Source organism: Centropristis striata, chromosome 21, assembly GCF_030273125.1.
Source record: "Centropristis striata isolate RG_2023a ecotype Rhode Island chromosome 21, C.striata_1.0, whole genome shotgun sequence".
NCBI lineage: Eukaryota > Metazoa > Chordata > Actinopteri > Perciformes > Serranidae > Centropristis > Centropristis striata.
Genome location: NC_081537.1, coordinates 17931025 through 17954435, shown reverse-complemented (window position 1 = coordinate 17954435; position 23411 = coordinate 17931025). Strand labels below are relative to the sequence as shown.

At 38.4% G+C, this 23411-nt stretch overlaps 1 protein-coding gene across 1 annotated transcript; it reads left to right on the top strand.

Annotated features, from left to right (window-relative positions):
* Window positions 1–6557: 6557 nt before the first annotated feature.
* Window positions 6558–23072, top strand: si:zfos-911d5.4 (uncharacterized). Its single transcript, XM_059324019.1, has 7 exons — window positions 6558–6676; window positions 8309–8439; window positions 8862–8962; window positions 10009–10157; window positions 11113–11341; window positions 12039–12259; window positions 22318–23072. Exons 2-7 carry the CDS (start codon window positions 8321–8323, stop codon window positions 22483–22485), a joined length of 987 nt encoding a protein of 328 aa, XP_059180002.1. The 5' UTR covers window positions 6558–6676; window positions 8309–8320; the 3' UTR covers window positions 22486–23072.
* Window positions 23073–23411: the final 339 nt, after the last annotated feature.

The following is a 23411-nucleotide window of genomic DNA, read 5'->3' as shown; positions in this document are numbered from 1 at the left end:
GCACGCTAATGAGAATCTTGAAAGGCTGCTGGGTGAGAGTGAAGGGGGCCCTTTTGTCTCCCAAATTCCCATCTGGGCCCCTGAAAGGCATGAAATGTACCATAATCATTGGTCATCATTAACTGATTGTGGAGCTGTAATTGCATGATAAATGTATTACATATATATCCAAAACACAGACATGCTTTTATTTCTTACTTCTTCCTGTCGAGTCTAGATTACATGTAACATACTGATCAAATGCAATTCAGTGTCCAACACAATATCTCTTTAACTGGATTTTTCTTTCTTTAGCATTTATTAAACTTGGCTCACACACTGCAGTCTATTGTCATATTCATTTTACTTTATACTGCTATGCACAAACCTCTCCAGCTTTGTATCTCAATGCTAGATGCCTGTTATTGTCTTGTTTAATAGCAGCCTGTAGATGGCAACACTAAGCTTCTTAATTCCTTATATAGTAGTTGTAGTTATTGATTAAAAACCTTTATACCAGTCACAAGTAAGTCAAGTCTTTGCACTCAAATCCTGAGTCAAGTCTCAAGACCTAAACTTTAAATTTCGAGTCCCAGGAAGTCATAATGTATTGTTCAACAAAAGTAATGGCAATTTAATTGAGTAATTGTTGTCATTGAGTGTACGCACTTCTAATTTTCATTACTATGAAAATATTTCAAATAAAATATATAATATTTGTTTGACATTGACAGTGATTTTTAAAAACAAAACAATAATGTCTCTTTTTCAGTAACAATAAAAAAGTATGCTTATTTTATGTTGATTATTCATTTTTCATTTTTTTTTTATACTTACAACTTACTTCTATTGACAGTTTTAAGTTTTACAATGACAATATATTAGAAATAAAATAGAAAATACAACACCAAGTGAACTAAAATATAAACAGAACTAAATAAAAAAGGCTGCCAGTCAGATCAGAGGCCCTATTGATGCAGATAAATATGGCTCTGTGCCAAGAAAGGTCCCCAAATGGTCCCATCATTCTGAAAACTATTTTATGTGTTGGCTTTTTGCAGACACAGTGTATGATAGAAGCCGTGATCTTGAGGCAGTGTACAAAGTCTCTGTAGAGCTTTCAAAAAATTGGTTATATAATAAAGGACTGTTTTGGCATATATTGAGAGGTCAGTATACAGATTTTGGCCCCAATAAAAGCTGCATTCAGAGGGCATAAACACATGAAACTTCCCAGGCTGAAATGCAAAGTTGGGGCATATAGGCAGTAAAATGTTTGAGCATTATTGATCTTGTAGTTTCTCAATCTGTTTATAGCCTGAAGAAACAAAAGTGAGCCTCTTTTCTAAAATAATTGCTTATCATAGCTTGTCTTGTTTTTTTCTGTAATAATGTTGTTTTAACATGTTGTCCTCCTCAGTACTTATACAGTTGGTGTTTACGCTGTCTGTCAGCAGCTAGTTGGGGTCCTTTGCCGGCTGGTTCAGCTCTGCAGGCTGAATGGACCAACTCTTTACTGCCAACAACTGCACCCGGCAGGTAGCAGAGGCTTTTCAGCAGGGCCAGCCTGCATCAATCAACTTAGTTAGAGGGCTCTCGCTGTAATTGCCAACTATTACAATATGTGGCATGAGGGGTTCAACACTATTTCCAAACATGATGAAATGGCATCAAGGCCTCCTCTCACATCCAGGGATAATTGAACAATTAAACTTTAGCATACAAATTACCTCTTCATATGGCATAACTAATTACTGAGGCAGGCCAGTCACAAAGAAGCCTCTCCGGGGTCGACACCAAAACTGTTTTTCACGCTTCATTTTTGAGCCCAGGTTTGACTGAGTTTAATAAATCATTGCTGTTATTAGTTATTCTATTTTGTTAGTAATTTTTCATTCAGCCACATTGCAAAAAAGGCATTTATAGAGCTTTTCTTGTTCCAAAGCACCCATGCCTTTTCAGGTGAAATGGCCATAATTACACAGGTGATTGAGACCCAGGAACATTTTCAGACCATTTACTTCAGGTCATCCAGCTGCAACCCCTATTAAACATCTTGATTAGACAGGATTTAAATCACTCGGTTTGATTGGGGCAGTTAAGCTCTTTATACTCTTCACTGTAAAATGCTAATTCTCTCCGAAAGGAATGGACAAGAATCCTCTGAGAGCATATGGAGAATCTCTCGTATAAATAATTCAAAGAGAATGAGCAAAAATTAGTGAGCAGAGCATCAGCGATGTCATGTAGCCATTACTTCTGCAAATGAGATATTTGATTTGAGAGACTGAAAATGGAAATATTATCAGCATGAAAAATTATCTTTTTTTTTTTTTTACTGCATTAGAAACTGAATATCATCTGCTTGTACAAATACATGACATTCATACCACTATCTTTCTTCAGATTATGCTTGTTTCTTTCTAAGGTTACTAAGCTCTCTATACGATAGTAGCTAAGCCCCCCTAAGTATGAACTCTGATGTCTAGTTACACTTCAGAGGGGAACCTGAAAACCCCTCAGCAACTCCTCAGACACACAGCAGAGCTCTTCAGGTGCATTAGGTGAAAATGGCATTAACGCAAGGCTTCAGGAAGCACTTGAAGCATGCAGCGGACTTGAAGAGGGCCTGGATTTCAGCCCAGGACAAAAGACTGAAGACAGCGACATGGGTCTTGAAGCAGCAGTGTGCATAATGGCACCAAAAACAGAATTTGCTTATTCATTTTGCAAGATATTCTTCTGAGTATTCGGTGAGAACAGAACATGTAGCTGAGGTAAAGTTTGTGCAAGGCAAACCTGCACTCATGAGAATGTTTGACACCAGAAACTCGTCCCCGGCGGACAGTCAGAGATGAGACAGATTATGAATTTGATATTAACTCGAACCGAAAAGGCCAAACTAGGAGCATGAGACACATTTAATATCTAAACGTGGCTGCTCACACACACAAGTCATTTGCAAGTTCCAATACAAGATGATTATATGTGTTGATACGTGGCGGCAAGAGATGAAAATGATTGGAAATGTATCATGAGGCGGTGATTGTGGACAATATTAAACTGCACAAAGAAGCTTTTGTTCTCGAATTCCTGCAGCAGTTCAGCCAGTATTGCCTCTGCTTTAATTTAATATCTATTTATTTTACTCCATTGTACGGGTTTTATTGAGGTTGCGCCTGCTTTATCGCCCCGATCTCAACCAGAAGTGAAGGTCAGGAGAGGCAGAGTGCCTCTGTTTATTGGCTTCCATTGAGCCCATATGAGCTGATTTGGCTATCTGCTCTTGATATTAAGCTCTTTTATGGTATTTTGTGCTATCCGGATATTGTTTATCACCACATTGAGATATTCCGTGTGTATTTACTGCTGAATTAAATATTCTTCATCACTTTTGTAATATCCTCTCTGTAGGCTCATGCAGGATGTGAGAATTCTTCTGGATGTGCAAGCAAATCCTTATGTAGACTATATGAGCTCAGAGGGGAAAAAACAATATACGGTACATTTCACTGGTGTCCTCCCATATGCTATGAAAAGTTATTATTTTCAGTCAACTAAACTTCTCTACACTGTTCTGATAAGTCTGCTCTTTATACATAGGGTCACCTGTGAATAACATTTTAATACTTAATTTCACATTCATCTTGAACAGCTATAGCATAATATTATTTCTATACCCTAGTTCAATTAATACATTACATATAATACAAATATTCCTCAATGTTGAAGTAACAGCTCTCTAAATTATTCCATGTGTCTCTTTTAAGGCCAGACCGAAATATATCAATACTGTACTATCAATATCTATGTTTCCATCACTGTGCTGTTTTTGTAGGAAGCACAAATTGATCAAATATTTGGAAATTATCATCAGATATGTAACTAAGAATATGTAACTCGTACTGACTCATATTCCTCTAGAATAAAAGAAAGGAAAAAAATAAGTATTTTATGTGAAAAGATGATTTCAAACAGGAATCCCAAATCAACTCATTGACAGAATGAATACTTTATATATATATATATCTCATGTTAATGTACAGCTACAGATCAGTACTGAATAAGTCCACATCAAATATATTCTAACTATAAATAATAATAAATGTGTACATATCATCAATTAATTCATTTTTTTCATTCAATCATTTTCCTATGATTATCCGGGGCCAGGTCGCTAGGTACCTCTCTCCCAGAGGGGGCAGTCCACCGTTTTCCGGCAGAGAACCATGGCCTCAGACTTGGAGGTGCTGACTCTCATCCCAACCGCTTCGCACTCGGCTGCAAACCACCCCAGTGAGTGCTGGAGGTCTCGGCTTGATGAAGCCAAAAGAACCACATCATCTGCAAAAAGCAGAGATGCAAGAGCCTTAGGTCACCAAACTGGATCCCTTCCTCCCCCCGGCTGCACCGTGAGATCCTGTCCATGAAAATCAGGAACAGAATCCGAGACAAGGGGCAATCCTGGCGGAGGCCAACACCCACTGGGAACGTGTTTGACGTTGTGCTGAGTATGCGGACACAGCTCTCACTTTGGTTATATAGGGACCGGATAGCTCGTAGCAACGAGCCCGGTACCCCATACTCCCGCAGAACCCCCCACAAAACTCCCCGATGGACACGGTCGTAGGCCTTCTCCAAGTCCACAAAACACATGTAGACTGGATGAGCAAACTCCCATGAACCCTCCCGGAGTCTTGCAAGGGTAAAGAGCTGGTTCGACAATCGGCCGGAGCCTCCTTTCCAGCACCCTGGAGTAGACTTTTCCGGGGAGGCTGAGCAGTGTGATTCCATGGTAATTGGAACAAACCCTCCGGTCCCCTTTTTAAAAATGGGAACCACCACCCCGGTCTGCCACTCCACTGCACTGTCCCAGACCTCCACGCGACACTGAAGAGTGTCAGCCATGACAGCCCAACAGTGTCCAGAGCCTTCAGCATCTCAGGGCGAATCTCATCCAACCCTGGCGCCTTGCCGCCGGGTAGCTTTTTGACTACCTCGGCAACTTCTGCCAGGGATACTGATGAGTCTTCCCCTGAGTCTCCAGACTCTGCCTCTTCCACAGAGGACGTGTTGGCTGGATTAAGGAGTTCCTGAAAGTGTTCTTTCCATCGTTTGAGGACATCCACAGGTCGGGTCAGCAGGTCTCCGCCCCCGCTGAGCACAGCTTGGGCCAAGCCCTGCTTTCCCTTCCTGAGTCGCCTGACGGTTTTCCAGAACCTCTTTGAGGCCGACCAAAAGTCCTCCTCCATGGCCTCCCCGAATTCCTCCCATACCCGAGCTTTTGCTTCAGCGACTGCCGCAGCTGCAGCCCTTCTGGCCGAACGGTACCCGTCTGCTGCTTCCGGAGACCCCTCAGCCAGCCAAGACCGAAAGTCCTCCTTCTTCAGCTTGACGGCCTCCCTCACCGCTGGTGTCCACCAGCAGGTTCTTGCTGTCAGACCACAGCTCCTACCAGCCGCATCAACAATTGAGGCTTTGAACCTGGCCCATTCGGACTCCATGTCCCCAGCCTCACCCGGGATGCTGTGAAATTATTGTATTAATTACTGAATACTGTACTTAAGTACATTTTTGAGGTACTTAACTTGAGTATTTCTATTTTATGCTGTTTTTATTTATTTATACTCCACTACTTTTCAGAAAGATATTGTACTTTTTACTCCACTACATTTATTTTTAGTTACTTAGCGGTGTCAGATTATTAATCCAAAATATAATTAACTAATTAATTAGGACTTGTTATTAAATATTTAGCTATCCAGCAGTATAAAAAATTAGTCCCAACATGATTGTAATTTTAATACAATTATATAATATATGATTGTGAAATAGGCCATTCTGAATAATAAGTACTTTCACTTATTTTCACTATAATATAATAAGTACTTTCACTTATTTTCACTTATTTTCAATTACTTGAGTATTTCTATTTTATGCTGTTTTTATTTATTTATACTCCACTACTTTTCAGAAAGATATTGTACTTTTTACTCCACTACATTTATTTTTAGTTACTTAGCAGTGTCAGATTATTAATCCAAAATATAATTAACTAATTAATTAGGGCTTGTTATTAAATATTTAGCTATACAGCAGTATAAAAAATAATTAGTCCCAACATGATTGTAATTTTAATACAATTATATAATATATGATTGTGAAATAGGCCATTCTGAATAATAAGTACTTTCAGTTTTTAAGTCTAGGCTATTTTAACACTAGTACTTTTACAGAAAACTGCAGTGTTTTTCTTCTAATAAGTATTTCTACACTGTTCCTAGTAGGAATTTCTGGCACCACTGTGAATTTCCTCCACCACAGCTTGTCATGCAGATCCCAATCCAAGGCATCACTTGAACATCACATGAAAGGTACAGGAATAGTTCCCTTAATGCATCAGATCACCACGCAAACACTGCGGGTTGGGCTGAGTGACGTGCTCTGACGTCACGTCCCTGTGGGTGAAATCCGACGCTTCAGGTCGTGCACGTGGTCTGTTGTTTACTTCTTCCAGGAACACATGAAGTGCTGCTGGAGAGGAGGGGGGAGGCGGAGGAATTGTGAAACAGCTTTCCTGGATAGAGTTTCATTGCTCAGCATTTGGGAAAGAGACCTCAACGCCAGGAAAATGTCGAGCTGAAGCCCCTCATTTTCCCCTCTTGAACGGCTCTTTGAACAGCGCGAGACTTCATCAGTATGTATTGTTGTTGTTTCAGAGCTCGTGTTGGTCCTGTCTGTTGCTCTTTGTTCTCTCCACAGGGTCCTGAAGTTCAAGTGCAGTCAACAAAGCTGCAGAGCCGGAATGTAGCAGCTAGCATGCTTTCAAGAAGCTTTCAAAGCACAACAACAATGCTGAAGCAACAAAGAAAGCGTTTTACATTCAATTAGTTTAGTTTTATAACTGGATTTGGCTAGAAAAGCATGTTTCATGAAGGCTAAACACCATGTTGACTTCATTTTAACAGTACTGCAGTATGTAAGCCAAACATCTGAAGCTATCTGTAGTGGTACAAGATGTACTTAGGTACTTTGCTGAACTTAAAGTAGTCTAAAGTTCAAAATGTTACTAAGGCATATGTATGATTATTATCCGCACAATACACTGTTGCCCATAGTGTTGGAATAATGTTATTTTTAGACACAATCCTCTGTTTATTCCTATTTAAATGCATAAGTATTCACTTTGGAAGAGATTGATTAAAAAAGTGTTGAGAAGATATACACTATCTGTCAAGAATAAATCACATTGTCACAATCATTTCATAGAAAGAGGTTAAAAAAATACATTTTTTATTTCAACTTTATAAGCAACAGTGTAGTAGAAAAATACAAAATATATAGAAAATATACAACCTTTGTCTTTTATGGTATAGTAAAAGTACAGTATTAAGCAGCTCAGTTAAAAGGATTATATTATTAAAGAATTCTTTCACTAACAAACACTACAGTTAGTGTTGGAAATTGTCAATTTTAGACATTTTGTTTTATACATGTGGACCCGTGTCATTGTGACTTGGACCTGAGTCAACTCAAGTCTCTGTTGATGCCAAGCAACTTTACTTGACAAAAAAATAAATAACTTGAGACTTGACTTGGAAGTTAAAGACATGTGACTTGACTTTACTTGAGACTTGATGACTCAAATGACTTCTCTGTGTTCATTTCATGTTTAAATATTACATTAATTAATCTAAGAAATGTTCAGTGTTGTTAATGTTGACATTGCAAGTGTCTGTGCTACATTACATGTCTGGACTACATTAAACTTTGTTGGATCAGTGAGTGTCTGTGAGGGAGGGTGTAAGCTAATGTTAGCCAGATAAATCTAGCGAAAGATGGCCTAATAAAGAGTAACGTTAAGTTTCTGGAAACCTAACACAATATATTGATTGCATTTCAAAACTTTCATGTGTCATTTAATGCTGCATAAAATTACTAACTATGACTTTACTTGACTTAACCTGTGACTTGATGTGATTTGGCCAAGACAAAATGACTTGTGACTTGTGTGAGCAAATGACCACTTCACATGTCTGCTTTGTATAGTACTAGTTAGTAGTTTATTACTGCATCTGCTAAAAACCAAAACAGTCAGAAAAATATAGTGGAGTGCAAAGTACATTTCCCCTCTGAAATGAAGTGGAGGAGAAGCATAAAGTAGCAGAAAATGGAAATACTCACATGAAGTTAAAGGATCTTGAATCTGTATTTACATACAGTAACTTGTATATGTATGGATTTATTTCTTAAAGTAATATAATTTACTAAATATGTTGTCTCTGACTCAAACTGCGTTCTCAGACAACATGGTCTTGTTTTTTTTCAGATAAATACCAGAATGCCTCAGCTTGGATACCTGTTTACCCAGTTTAATCTCAGCTCCAAAGCTTCAGAAAGTGCCCGAGGCCAGAGCTCACATCAGACACCAACACTACCTGACTTCATACAACATGTCAGGTAAGTAATGTTAACTTAAATCTGCATTAATAAATATGTGTTATACTAATGATGTGTAATTTGAAAGGGATTGTTTGTAGCGATGAACCGTCAGACAACTAACTCTACAGTTCCCCTGAGTTCTCAGAAACTTTGCTGATTTATCTGAAAAAGCTCTGATGAACTTGCTGTACACTACCTGCCCAGCACCAAACAGACAAAGCTGGTCTACATAGCGGGGGAAATATTTTCCTCAAGCGTTTGTGAAGACTAAAGCAGAGCCAGAATGAGAGTGAATAATGGACTTACACTCATGGAATAAACATAAACAAAACTCCAAACAAATGTTAATATTACTTTGTGTCGGCTGGACATGCCAACACGTATGCTGTAATAACTTTATACGATACCTAAATACCTTTTCTACTCTTTTCTTTTTCTAGGAGACTCACCGGGCTGAGAAAGGAAGATGTTTACTGCAATCTGCGTATCCCCGACCAGTTTAAGACCACCAAAGATGACATCAATATTGTTATCCTCACAGGTTGGTATCTAGAAAAAAATTGCATTTATGGCATGGTATTGGATTCAATATTATCTGAACATTCGTTTTTGTGATATTGAGATATAGCTTCAATTTATTTTATTTATTTTAAGGCTGAGTAATATTTTGAGTGAGCAGTGAGTTCCAAATAAGGTTGTCACAATGCCAGAACTTTAAACTTCGATAATATACCAGTATTTAAACAAATTTACTCCGTACCTCATTCAATACCAAAGCAAAAAGAAAAAAAGAGTCCTAGCTAGAAGATAATTTTTTAACGCTGCTATAAAAAAAGTCACAGAAAACACAACAACATACAGTTTTCTCACCTGTTGTTTTACCTGTGCAGCTCTGGGATTCAAATCTGACTGTAGATCTGTTTTTTTAATAGCTTTGGTTACTTGTAAATATGTGGTATCTAAAAAATGTATCTATTATTTTGACAACTTTAGTTCTAAAAGACCTTTTACACAGTAGATATTTTGTCTGTCAGAGTGGGATAAGCACAGGTGTTAGTTATCAGCCTAACGATGGCAGTGAGCCAGCTTGCATAATACTACTGGAGCAGGCAGCACACTCAATCTAAAGCAGCTAAAAGCAACTCAGCCATCCTTAATTATATTGTTTCCTAGTGTGATGTTAAAATTACATATAAAATGAACACATTATATATTATATGAGTTGATGCAGTAGTCCCTAAATGTTGCTATATTTGAGTCACGTTATGTTTTATATCACAGCATATATGAATTGCTATCGTGACATTGATCCATTCATTTTTTTAAATTTTTGTGTCATACCAAACATTTGGCACCACTATTTTTGTCTTGAATATTCAAAGCAAAGGAAGGAGAAATGCGTTGACATGCATATATCTTCAGACTAAATACCAATAATTTGTTTATCACAGATAAACATTCACATAGACTGGTGTGAGATTTCATCCACTTTGCCTTGAGGAAAGAATTAGCTACAGAATATGTGGTATTTAATTGTTAGTTCTGAGCCTGTAAATCTTTACTAATTTATTTCTTCTTTGCATTAAGGTCAGGGGATCTTCTGCATCGATGTAAAAGCCTGGAGAGGCACAGTGTCTGCTCCCAACCAGAACTGGCATGTGCAAGTGAAGGAAGAGGACCAAAACTTTACCAATACCTGCATTGAGCAGATTGAAGATCCCCTCAAAGCTATCACGGTAAAAAGACCGTTTAGTTCAGTTAAAACGCTGAAATATCATCGTGAAAACCTAAATGTCAAACTGTCTGGCACACTTGTGTCCAAGGTCCAATCAATTGTCCAGGACATTGTTTTCATCCGAACTCCAGCCGGGTTAAGAGATTCTGAGTCATCCGAACAATTTATATGGAAATTTCAAACACTACAGCCCGGCTTCCTAAACTTCCCGAGTGGTTGCTCTTCATTTGAAAGGCCATAATTATGTTCAGAGGGGGAGGGGTGAAAGCAGGCAGGTGCCTAAACACAGCTGTCACCTTATGTGCCTGCCTCTGTTAGGAGTCATTCATTTCCATCTCTATAGATGCTCAATTTGGACTGATGGCAAACACACACTGCATTATTTAAATAGCTCTGCTTCAACTGGACGTACTAACTTAATTAATCTACACAAAGCAGATGCAGCTCAAACGCCTGTGCCAATTTAAAGTTGTATAATTTCTTAAAGTGGGTCCTTTTTTTTTTTTTTTTTTTTTTTTAGAAAATTGAAAATTAGACATCTGCATTTGTGTGTCATTTAGGTCATTATGTAACTGTTAAACACAGCGGCATCCAAGGTTAGCCAAGGCTATTATTGTTGACTACAAATAAAATGAGGTGTGAAAAACATTTTGTTTAACTGAAATAATAACAATATTGTGTTCTTACAAAACGAACTAAAATGTAATAAAAAAATATGTCAAATAGTCAAATTTCACTGAATAAATAAATAAATGTATTAAAGAATACAATTTAAATCCTCGTAGAACAAGCTCATTTAGTGCTGCCTCAATGCGTTAGCTTGTTTATATTATTATATTATATATATATATATATATTATTATATTGTGATTTTGGTGTTTTAAAGGGTTAGATTGACAGTTTCTCAACTAAATGATTCAAAGCTAATTGTCATTAATTAGATTCTCCTCCTCTAGACCAAGACGGCTGGCTTATGTGGCCATTTGAAGAGGAGTGGAGTGTCTGTGCGGCAAACCCTCTTCTTCCCCAGGGTGATCTTCCTTTCTCCAGACTGTGAGCTGGACGAGGAGCTGAAGAAGAGGAGGGAGCTGGTCTCCCACAGCCAGATAGACGACTTCCTCAAATCTTTCAGGGAGGGCTACATGGCCTGGATATCAGATGCTCTCACTCCCTCCTGGCTCTCAGGTGAGCAGTTCCTTAAAAGACAAACATTAAAGGGGACTTTGTTATGCTCATTTTCTATTTTGGGTTTCTACTAAAACATGTTTACCTGCTTTATTGCTCAAAAAAACACATTGTCTCATTGTCTGGTCTGAAAGTACTTGTAATTCACCCTGAAATGCTCCATTTTAGAGCTTCTTTAAGCCCCCCTTCCATCCAATCCAGTCGAAGTTTGTCACTGTTTAGAAAGTAAATACTTATTATTGTTTATCAACTTTAACTTTCAACTTTGACTATTATCCCGAAGGAAACTTGATCTGCAGCCGGCATCACGTCACATCAAGGACCATGACAAACATGAAATATTTACAACAGTAACAAATACAAAAAACACATTTCCACACCACAAATGAGAGCAAGGTACACCTGCCAAACTAAACCTGTAGCTAAAAAAAAAGCTTAAAACATTATAAACAGCAAATTAGATACTACATGCTACATTAAGTGCTGTAAGAGATTAAATGAAAATTAAAAAAATATGGCCACAGGGATAAAAGAAGCCCTGATATTTTTTTCTATGTGTATTTCAGTTGTATAAATTGAAATTGGCTGAAATAAACTAACTTGAAAGACTCAACACATTGTAAGGAATTCCACCACAGGAGATGGTTAAATAATCAGGAATGCAACTTTTAAGACAAAATGTTATTTTGTCCTGCAGGTCATCTGTCGTACAGGCAGATGGAGTCAGTGCGGGAGGTCCTGAGGAGGGTGGGGACGTGGGATGTGGTGCGGCTGCACTGTGGCGAGCAGCTGAAAGGAGACTACCAGGGCTGCCAGTACATCGCTCTCAACCGCCAGGAGACAGACACGCTCGAGTTTTCAAGAGTCAAGACCCTGTCAGCTGACTCACTGTGGGCCCTGCTGGGACACGTTCCTCAGGTCAGTCACATACGGTCTGTAAATAAGAGCCAGACACTGTGTCAACTGCTTCACATGTCAGGAAAAAAGCACAACGTGAAGCAGAAGACCAGCAGGTGGCAGTAGTACTTTATGACTCAGGTTTCAGGCATTACCCTCTTGTTCTGGGAACTGGAAAAACACAGGTTTGATTTAGGCAGAATATTGCAAAACATTAAAGCAATGTTAACAGCTATTTGAAAACAATTTGGGCAATTTTTAATTAAAGAATACCAGGATGTTATTGTATGCACATCAGAGTAAGTGTTGATCGCAATCAAACTTAGGTCGAGAGACATTCATTCAAGTTTTACATGCATCTCAATAAATTAGATTATGTAGAAAGTGTATTTATGTCAGTAATTCAATTTAAAAAGTGGAAATAGCACATTATATAGATCCATTACACACAGAATGAAACATTTCATGTCAATTTATTTAATTTCTTCTAATTATAATGATTATGGCTTACATTTAATGAAGACCTAAACATCAGTGTCTCAAAAAAAAATTGAATATCACAAAAGATTTTAAAATTTTAAATTTTAAAAAGTATGTTTAATATGGAAATGTTGGCCTCTGAAAAGTATGTCCATCTACATGCACTCAATACTTGGTTGGGACTATTTGACTTGAACTATTGGAAATGGACTTTTCCATGATATTCTAATGTATTGAGATGCACCTGTAGATCCAAGAAGTAAAGTAATTAGACTTACGATAAAAATCTTTATTTCACAATCTAGGAAAAGCTGATTGAGGCTTTTTAAAAACCTGTTTGTGTACCTTCACTCTAGTATGCCCTCTTAAATCATTCACTCATCACTCCAAGTGTTAATTACCGACTTAACTGCAGGTTTTTTATTGAGGTAAGTCACTCCGCCTGCCTGCAAGATACTCATTAGCTCATTTGATTGAATCAAGGCAATTGCACATCATTTGAGCTTGTTCACATTAACAGATCAGTTGATGTTTTGGACTTTAATTGTTTATGTTATTGCAGGATAATTATCTGGCTAATTAGTGACGTGTTAACCAGGTGACATGAAGGGAAAAATCTCACTGATTTCAATGCTTACAAAAACTGATTTTAGGTGACATTTTTTACCTATCCCAAATTGAATTTTTTCACTTGTGCACTGGTGCTCATTAGAGAAAATTAGTCGAATGAGCTAATTGTTAGACAGACAAAGGTCAGGGCTCTTAAGGTCCAGTGGGTGCGACCCCTGGTCAGCATCCATTACAGATGTCACACCCACACAAACACTCAGCCTGGGCTTTCCTTACAGACTCCACTCAGGCTTTAGTTCACACCCCCCACCCCGAACATCCAGACTGTATACACTCTCCCCTCTCGCCTCCAGCTGCTGTGTATTTGATACATGACCCAACAATCATTAGACAGTCTCCAGCGGGCCCTTTCCTAGCCCAAGGGGACACACACACGGCGACAACAAAATATATTATTTTCAAAGATTTGTAAATGGAGGCAGTGTGGGGCGAACCCCCACCCCTTATTTCACAAAGAAATGGGACTATATGGTTAATACGGTATCTGTTTTATCCCACTGTTCAAATACAGGAGACAGGGATATTTATTTGTTTCCCATTATCAGATTCCAAGCATTCAGCCGCAGTAATCTCCAGGAAAAATAGATTTTGCCATTTTAAATTTTACTACAGCTGCTTTGGACTTTGTGACAGTGTCCCCCTCTCTGTTCTTAGGAAAGAAACAGATCTTTGCTCGTGTGCAGCAGCTGCGAGGGGAAGCTTTGGGGGTGGCAACGAAACTTGATAGCTCCCCCAGGCGTATTTTCCGAGCCCAGAAATAATGCGTGCTTTTGATTTGTTACTTGTAAACACAGAGGAGAGAAGATCTGCGATATGAGCCGCAGTTTCACTCGGGCATCTGTTTGGTTGTTAGAAGTGGCACCAGATGCATCCACAAAGCCACCGTGGAGGGAACTAGGTGTGTTTTCTGCGGGCTCAGTCAATTATTCTGCAGAGAATGGGATGTCTACATGTCCCCAAAGTGGAGAATGATTGAGTAGAGTGGCTGTAATTTATTAATTATGGTCTATATTCTTAGACCGCGGTTCTGGCTTCATTCAATTTGTATGGATTGAGGGGTAATTACGTTCTGTGTGTGCGTGTGTGTGTGTGTGTGTGTGTGTGTGTATTAGGAAGACCGAGAAAGAGCTAAAAATCTATTCATGTCATAATTTAAAGTGCAGGTTACTTATGTTTTTCATCTTCATGTCGTCTCCTGCTCGGAAATATGACTGTTTCGTGAGGTCTTTGTAGCAGTTTATATAATCCTGTTAATTCAGGAGGAGTTGAAATGGAGCCCCTGTGTTTAAAAAAAACAACAGCCTCCTTACTCACCGTCAGCATATAGAGTGTCGACTAATTGCATAGCTGAAAAACAACAATTGAGTTCCTATAACTGTAACTTGACTACTCCACCCCGTCAGCTGATTAATAGAAGAAAAGCCACCAGGCGAAAGGCTGCAAATTCACCGACAACATCTCGGCTCACAAATAATTCAGACCTCGGTCACCGTAGATACATCTTGTCTTTCTGACTGGCTGCAGATTCCACATGGATGTTGCTTGTTAATTTAACTCCACACTAACATTCCTCTCTGTTTGGCCATCTCCCAGGCTGCACGCGTCACAGGCCTGTAATGGACAGTCTGGTGCTTAGCACAGAAAAGGCAGAGAGGGGAGACATCAACCGCTTTGTGGTGATAATGAATGGAGGCACACAAAAGGCCAGGAGCTGGCCATTTACAAAGCCTACAAATTCTGCTGTCTAAATAGATAATATTGTCAGCCACTGCAGCTTTTTGGTCTCTTTTTATGTGGAGAAAAAAGGTATTTAGCCATTAAAAGAAAATATATGCATTGCCCATTATTCTTGATTATAAAGCATTTACAATGATAATTCACAGAATACTATGTATGCTGTCTAATGCAGTTTGTTAACAATATAAGATGGCAATGTCTGTCATTTTCTGAAAGCCTGTGTACAAAAAAAACAGCACAGGTGTGTATTTTTAGTTACCAAATACGAACAAAGATACTTAAAAGTTGCTTCCACGAGTTCAGTGTTCGTCGGGTTCATAAAGTACCCAGCTGCACTTGGTTGAAGGATGATTTCCGTATTAAAGAAAATAATTCTGTAGAATTTCACAGAAATAAAAGATCTCTTCGTTGCAATTTTCAACAAAAATGAAAAATCGTGGGGAAATTACCAGGACGTTGCGATTTCTGTAATTGCAGCGTCGCTCTCAAAAGAAGCTGGAATTGGAAATAATTTGCAGCAGAGTGTGTGTAGGAAGCTACAGAGGAAAGCTAACCATGCAATTACACATGAGAAGGGTGCTGCAGAATCACAAGTGTCTGTAATGAACTAGTGAAGACACCAGCACTTACACAGTGGAAGGCAATGATAAAAGCTGCCTTGTAATAGCGTGTGATTAAACTTGGTAAAATCTATTTTTTCACTCGAGCACTAAGCCACAGTGAAGAGTCCCGTGGAGAGATTCTGCATCTGTCAATTTGAAGATGACTCAATGTGTTTCCTCCAAATTCATCACCCAGCATGTAATACCAGTCATTTTTGAGGGCTCTTCAAGCGCTCTTTTGTTAATTTAGTTAAACATCAACCGCTAGAGTTCATGTTTTACACATTCCTACTTAACACAGGTGGAGATTGAGTTTCAGTAAATTTGAATACATGTTTAAAATAAAGCTCCAATCCATTAATATTCATTACAAAATAATTTCTTTGAATGTGGAATGAGTTGTGGTTGTGCAATATACATAGCAGGTCAGTGATACCCTCAATATAATATGTTCATGCTGTTATATTGTATGCTGCATACATTATACCCTATTATGCATGAATATTTTTTATATAAAGGTACTGTTTTTTCTTTTAAAGTATATCAAAAAACTTCATAAAGATATTTTGGCTTTTATAGAGCATTGCTTAAGAATTTTTAAACAAATAATTTGTACGGATACTAATCTGTCAAGCATGTAGCTGCTTAGTCTGCAGAAAAAAGACATGAAAATACATGATACATGCAAAAAGTTTATAGTATATATATGGATATATATGTGTATGTATGTATATGTATATATATATATATATATATATATATATATATATATATATATATACCCATAGTAACACTTCATATAGTAAACTGTTAGGCTTAATTTATGAATTTAAAAATGGACAGTATTAGAGGACAAAAAGCAATTTGTATTGCTTTCATATTATAGGCTTTATTTATCTGTTTGAATTTAATTATCTAATAATATATAATAATATGAATTTCCCATTATTAATAATGTATTGGCCCAATATATATCATGCATCCCTATCACTTTGGACTCTTAGGAAACTGATCAGCATTTCCCTGTTTTCTGACATTTTACAGACGAAATAGGGAATTAGGAAAATAATGTGCAGTTTTATTGGTATTTAAAATAACTCTAAATTGAAACCATAATGATATGATCATAGCATACTAATATGGCTCCACCCAAGGTTAATAAATTATATTTAATTATTGACTAGACCTTCGCAGTGGTACATTTAATAAGACCACATAAGCTTCACACAGGATTTTTCCTATTCATGATTCTCTGACATCATCCAATTTAGCATCAAATACTGGATTTAGTATCTAAACGGAAACTTTTCTTTGGTCACTGGCCAAGATGTTAATTTTAACTCGGGAAGCTCAGCTATTTGTTTTGGGGATTCAGGATATTACAGTGATCCCCACAGCATAGCTTGTAAGATATGATCAATAGGGATTCATGAATAATGAAGAGGCCGAGTGGAGCAGAGACACTTAATTACAGTTTCAAAAGCCATTCTCGTTAATTGAGGAGAATAAAGGTGGTGAAGTGGACTGAACAGCGACATTAGAATTTTTTTATCTGAGAATTTCTTTTTTTAAATTATTATTATTATACAGAATGACAGCTAGGTTCTCACTGTGTTCCCATATCGCTGCATTTCTGTATTTGTCATTTTATATCATAGTTTATTTTGTGTGCTCTGTCTGTTTTTCTCCGACCACCTGTGAGCAGACCATCGTTCTTTTAATGTGAAGGTTAATACGCTGCATATCCAGACAGTGTGTGGCCGCTGTGTGCAGCAGATACAGTATGTAATTGACAGCCCTGCCATCTGTTACAGTTATGTGAAATTATGGATAAACTAGTTAACAGACACTTTGGCCCATTGTCTGTTGTTTTGATAATCACCCTTAATAACAGACGGCATCAATATGGTCTTTAAACCTGATTTGGGAGTTAATGGAGTCAGATGGGGGCAGTCAGTGTATGCTCTGGGGGTAATCCTGTTAGAGATGTTCGTAAAGAGCAAATTAAATCAGTCATAGATTGTGCCCTCTCAAGTCAGCCAGACTACCAGACCCATTGAGGAAAAAAAAAGGAGGGGGATTCATATTTTAACCTCTCGCAGAAAATGCACTTATGCGGATGGAAATAAAGTCAGAGCTGGGTGAATGGATGTAAATGGTTATTGCCGAGAGTCTAATGGCTTCCTGTTAGCTGAGCCAGAGACGTTGCTATTCAGAACTTAACCAGCCATGTTTTGCCTTCATGACTTTAGACAAATGTAGTTATTGACGTAGATGGTAATGTCACCAAAGCAAAGTTTAGGCATCTAGATGGATGGTTCATATCTGGAGTTCAATTATGATGTTTGGGTATTTCATGGAGACGATATTGTAGTGATTCTTCAAACAAGAACTTAATGGACTGGAATACATTTTTTCTGACATGCTTGTAGATAAATAGATTAGTTGGTCAACAGGAAGTTATACAACATTAATTTTACCGACTACTCAATTAAAGGGACAGTTCGTCAGAAAATCTAAAATACCTGCAGTGGTATTCACGATTCTAGATTGCTGTTAAACTCATCAACTCACATATAAACAATCGAGAATGATAAATGGCTTTACAGGTAAGAGGAAAAATGTCTTTTTTTATTTTAGGGTGAAGTGCCTTTAAATCTTTCCAGGTTGAAACACGTTTGGTTCAAGATTCTCAAACATCTTATACACCCTGTAAATTTAATATCTGTAGGTTTTTTTATTCTCTGTTAGTCAAATTTAAGCATCTGAAAGTTGTGATGTGTTCCTTTATTCACTTAATTAACAGTTGAAAAAAGAAACTATCTACAGATTAATTGATAATAGAGCAGTCCCAGTTATATGATGCCATACCTTCATCTTTATATGATTAATCAGGCATAAATAACATTGAATTAAAAAATAATAATCTGACTTCACCAATCAGTTGGATGCTATTACTGATAATTCAGTGATTCACACCTCTCTCAGCAGGTCTTAATGTATTCACCCGGTGAGCCAAGCCACACCGTGTTTACCTAATTGCCTTGTTAGATCCATCCATAATGATGGCAAACCACTTTTGGTCCTTTTCCATCACATTTGGCTCGTCGACAAAGATGTTTGCTGCACCAGAGGTGTGTTACTCAGTGTGCCTCCCCGTCTGTGTCTGGTGAGACACGGCGTGGAACAAAGAGCCCGTCGTCTGAAGCTGGTGTGGCGTTACGCTCACTCAGAGTTCACCTGAAACACTGCACCCATGGCTCCAGGTAACAGCTCCTACTGACTGATACCCCGCTGGGATTCTTTGACTTTATCAAGGGAAGAATCTGAACTTTGTGAATGGCAATACACGCAGGTGGTGACATGTCCCTACCCAATTACACAGTTCCTCACATTATCCACGTTTGTCAGACCTGTCAGACATTTAATCAAAAAATAATCATATTTATACTTAAACAATTAGATGATCTACAGTGTGCAGTCACAATGCAATGTCTTATATTTTCTAATTAAAACAGGTAATTTCTCAATCATCATTGAACCAAACTGCCATAAACATCCCTACAGGTAGAAGACAAGGAAACCAGCGGGATCGCTATCAGCTGCTTGTGAGGAGATGTTAGAACGAGCTGTCGTCTTGAGTTTAAAAGGTGAACAGTAAACCAGAGGCAGGATTTATGACTATTAGCAGACGGTAAATAAGAGAATGGAGTTTGTCTCGTTGAAATGTGAGGAGTGATGTCATTCACAGCACTCCCCCGACACGGAAAGTGAGAGGCAGATCAGGGGTAGACACCGTTAGGTGAGCTCTTAGCCCTTTGTTTGACACCCAACCTTAGCCCCAAGGGTCCTGTCCTCACCATTAAGTGTTCAACACACACACATTCAGGCCTGTTTGTGCTTGAAATATGTGTGATTCTTGTACACAGTCAAAAGTGAGACATTTTAAGTAAGTATTGATCTATTTGCTGGTGTGATTAGCTAAATTGAAGTGCAGGAAGCCCTTTACATAACTTTTTCTTTCAGCAGCTCCTTTACACTTTAAACACAGTATCGTCTTCACCCTCAGACACTTGTTACCCTCAAGTGGCTGTGAGGGTAACATGCAGCGACAGTTCCTGTACCTGACACACCATCTCTGCTGAACAACACCTGGCAGGCAGGTTGTCTAGACCACACAGAACACCCCTCTTTGAGTTTATGCCAAAGATAGCTGCATGCTTCCTTCCTGTGTGTGGCAAAACACGGTCAATGTAGCCGTTCATCAAACCTGTTTTGATTTTTTCTCTGAAGCTTTTCTGCTTGGTCAATGTGCCATTTTTACTTCATCAAGAAGGTTTTGAAGCATTTTATGTTTTGGTTCAAACAAGGGGTGGATGGATTTTTTTGGCCAATGCTGATACTAATATTTGGGATTTCTGATTTTGATATAATAGCCTATATTCATATATATAATTTGCTGTTTCATAGTGGTTTTAAATTCCAAAATGCAAATTTATACCTACATTTCATTGATATTTGTAATGTTTCTGTTTCCAACAGGGTGACTTGTGTTGGTCATTTCTGTGCTGGTTTATAGTTTTAACCACTAGAAATGTGGCTGTTACATTATTTGACACCAGCTGTATTTGACCTCAGTGACTCTTAGTTCTTGTCCCCTGTTGAATGACACTATAGGGTTAAGATTGTGGAGCACTGCCACAGTAAAGCAGAGCGTGCCCTGCAGGACGAACTGTGTAAAGTACCTTTTTCCTGCATTATATTCTGAAAGTTCCCGTATCGGTGCATGTCGGAAAACATGTACGCCAATATCGACATATAGAGATATATCTCTGATACATTTTAATTGCGATAAATTCAATTTTGCACAATTCATCCAAAACATAATATTCTAAGACAAGGATTTTGATATTCTCTTAAAATATCATATTCTGCCATCAGTCAATCTGCATGATCTGTTCCACACATATTTCCATGCAGATCTGAATTTAGATACTGATTTTGGAACATTTTCTTTTGTATTGTGCAGCCGTAGTGGTTCTCTGTAGATGCTTTCCCTCATAGGCAGCCTTTCCTGCTGCTCTTGCTATATGAAGCAAATCTTTTATTTTACTTTTGTGTTGGTTTCAATACAATGCAGAAGTAGTATTATGTCCATATTCACCTTTAGTTCCATTCAATTAGTTAATTGCTGATAACTAACTATTAAGTTTGTCTATGATTTGTTAGAATAATTCCTCTTTGCTTTCTTTGTGTTGGTTTATGTGTCTCCCTGCCACCAGCTGTCATGAAGCTATTTTTTCATGCATCCCAAATTAATAGACACTCATTCTGAAGTGTCTGAGGCTATTGTAATACAAGCCATGTGGCATCCAGCCAAGGCTGCAATATAAGACACAATTGTTCAGCTTTTTTCTCTCTTTCTCGCTGTTTTAATGCACAGTAATAAGTAAGTAAATGGTGGAAAAATGTGTGTCTGAAATCGCAGTAGCCTTTGTTGCAGATAATTAGGTTAGCAGCAAGAGTGTGCAGGTGTTGAGGGTGTGCTGTGCGCTCGTGTTGTGTTATCGACTTGCTCATATTCGTAGGCTGTCAGGGGTGTCGCACTTCCCATCAGCCCCAAAGCTCACCAACCTCTTCACTATTAAAATGATCACTTTCAATAGCAGACAAAGGAAAGAGGGAACATATCTAGTGCAGGGTATTCTCCCCACCTCTAATGCTTATCTGCCTTTTGATGTCGGCGTAATAAAAGGCCTATTGGGCTTCCACAATGACCTGCAAAATGGACAAGGGCCGATATACTGGGCTCTGACTGTCGCTACCATTAACTAAAAGGCCCAGGCATTATGGAGAGCTGGGGATGAAAGAACACGGAAAAAAATAATAATTGAAAAATTGCCTAATGCTAAAGTGAAAGAAAATGGAACTGTGAAAAGGCACTGTAATATTCTGTTATCCCCTGTAAATGCAGCCAAACAAGAGATGCAGCGAGGCATTCTTTTTGAAATGGATGTGGTTCAATTACCTGCATGTCTAAATCTAGTTAAGGCTTCCATTGTCAGGCTCAAACATAACAGGCAGTTTTGATGTAGTGTTAAAGCGTATTATGCCCTACAACCTACATAAAATCAAGAGAGGTATGACTCCATTCAAGATGTAGAGGGGAATTAAAAAAGCTCACAGTGAGAACAAGGTTAATTTAATATTTATTCTGTTTCAGACTGCCGTTTGGATCATTCTGCAGAAAGAGTTGCACAGTGTTTTAGTTGGGTTATGGAATATATTTCTGGGTTTTTTTTTGTTTTTTTTAAGCCCACTTCAGTGCATGACTAATTGGTTCGTAGGGAGGATTTTTTATTAGTCACTCTTCGAGCATGCCAGTATCAATACATTTATACTGGTTCTTCAGTCTCCAAGCCCACAGAATGAGCAACAGCTTGTTCATGTAGAGGTCAAATGTGAAAGTCATGAGCGTCTGCTTCGCTCCAGGCAGAAGTCACGAGGTCAGAGTCTGTGTCACGGCCTCAGGAAAAGCCCTGAATATCTAAGCACTTAGCCACTTCTGTGTAAACTCCTCTTTTCTCAACTTCATTATCTGTATTACATCTCTTTGATCCTTCTCCGCAGGTAACAGTTAAAATGTACAAGCGTGGATCTCGGGGTTGGCTGGGTCAGTCCCTGAACGCCACCACCACCATCCCCTCCAACACCTCCGTGATCTTCAGGATCAGCGGGGAGGAAGCAGATGCCAAAATCCCAGCAAACACCATTCACAGCATCACACTCAGCAACTGACAGTGTGTGTCAGTCGATGAAGAGGATAGCCATCACAACATGGCGCTACAGGAGGAAAGGACGCATTCTTGAATTACAAGTATGCACATGCAAAAAAACCTCTTAGCTCAAACCTAAAAAAAACAAAAAAACATTTTTACTGAGTGCCTTTTACTATGTAGTGTTTGTATTTTGTTATATTGTACTGCAAGTTAAGAATGTCTTTAAGTGAGCATATATTGTAAAACCAAAAAAAAAAGGAAAGAAAGAAGGCCAATTACACTCATTATGCGATCATCAGTGGCAATATTATGTTAATGAAGATGGTTTCAGACAATTAGCCTGATTAACTTTCCCTTGTTTTGGGTTTCTAGGGTTGGCCCACACTTTGCACCAGCCATTAATTAATCATTATACTAGCTGATTGTGTCACATCAGTTCAGGATTGAAGTGTTTAATGTGTTAATTGTAGCGGTTTAAAACTGGTGGCCTCTAGTACGATGAGGGGCAGAGCATGTTACTGCCTCTGTGGGTTTAATAGGCAGTGATTTACGGTCTGTTTAGACGGTGTAACTGTAAGGTGCTTTATTAATATGCTCCACTGCACAGAGGGGATGATAACATGTTCAAGAGCGCACAGGCGCAGCCACCAGCACCATTCATGACTGTGTCTGAGTCACTTTACATCAGTTACCAGGCTTACACAGCTGCGCTAACAGCTAGCAATTGTATTTACTGTGTCTGGTAGTGGCCAAAATGAAGTTATTTCCATCAAGATATCAGAACCTTTAGCTAATGCAATAGAAGAAGCTCTCTGTGTTGATGCTATCTCTTTGCTTGGCATCTCTCTACCTGAAACATCATTACACTGTACTCAAGCTCCTCACCCTTTTTCAAATGTCTGTTTACTGTTTTACCTGAGGCGCAGGTTTTGTACAAACAGCACT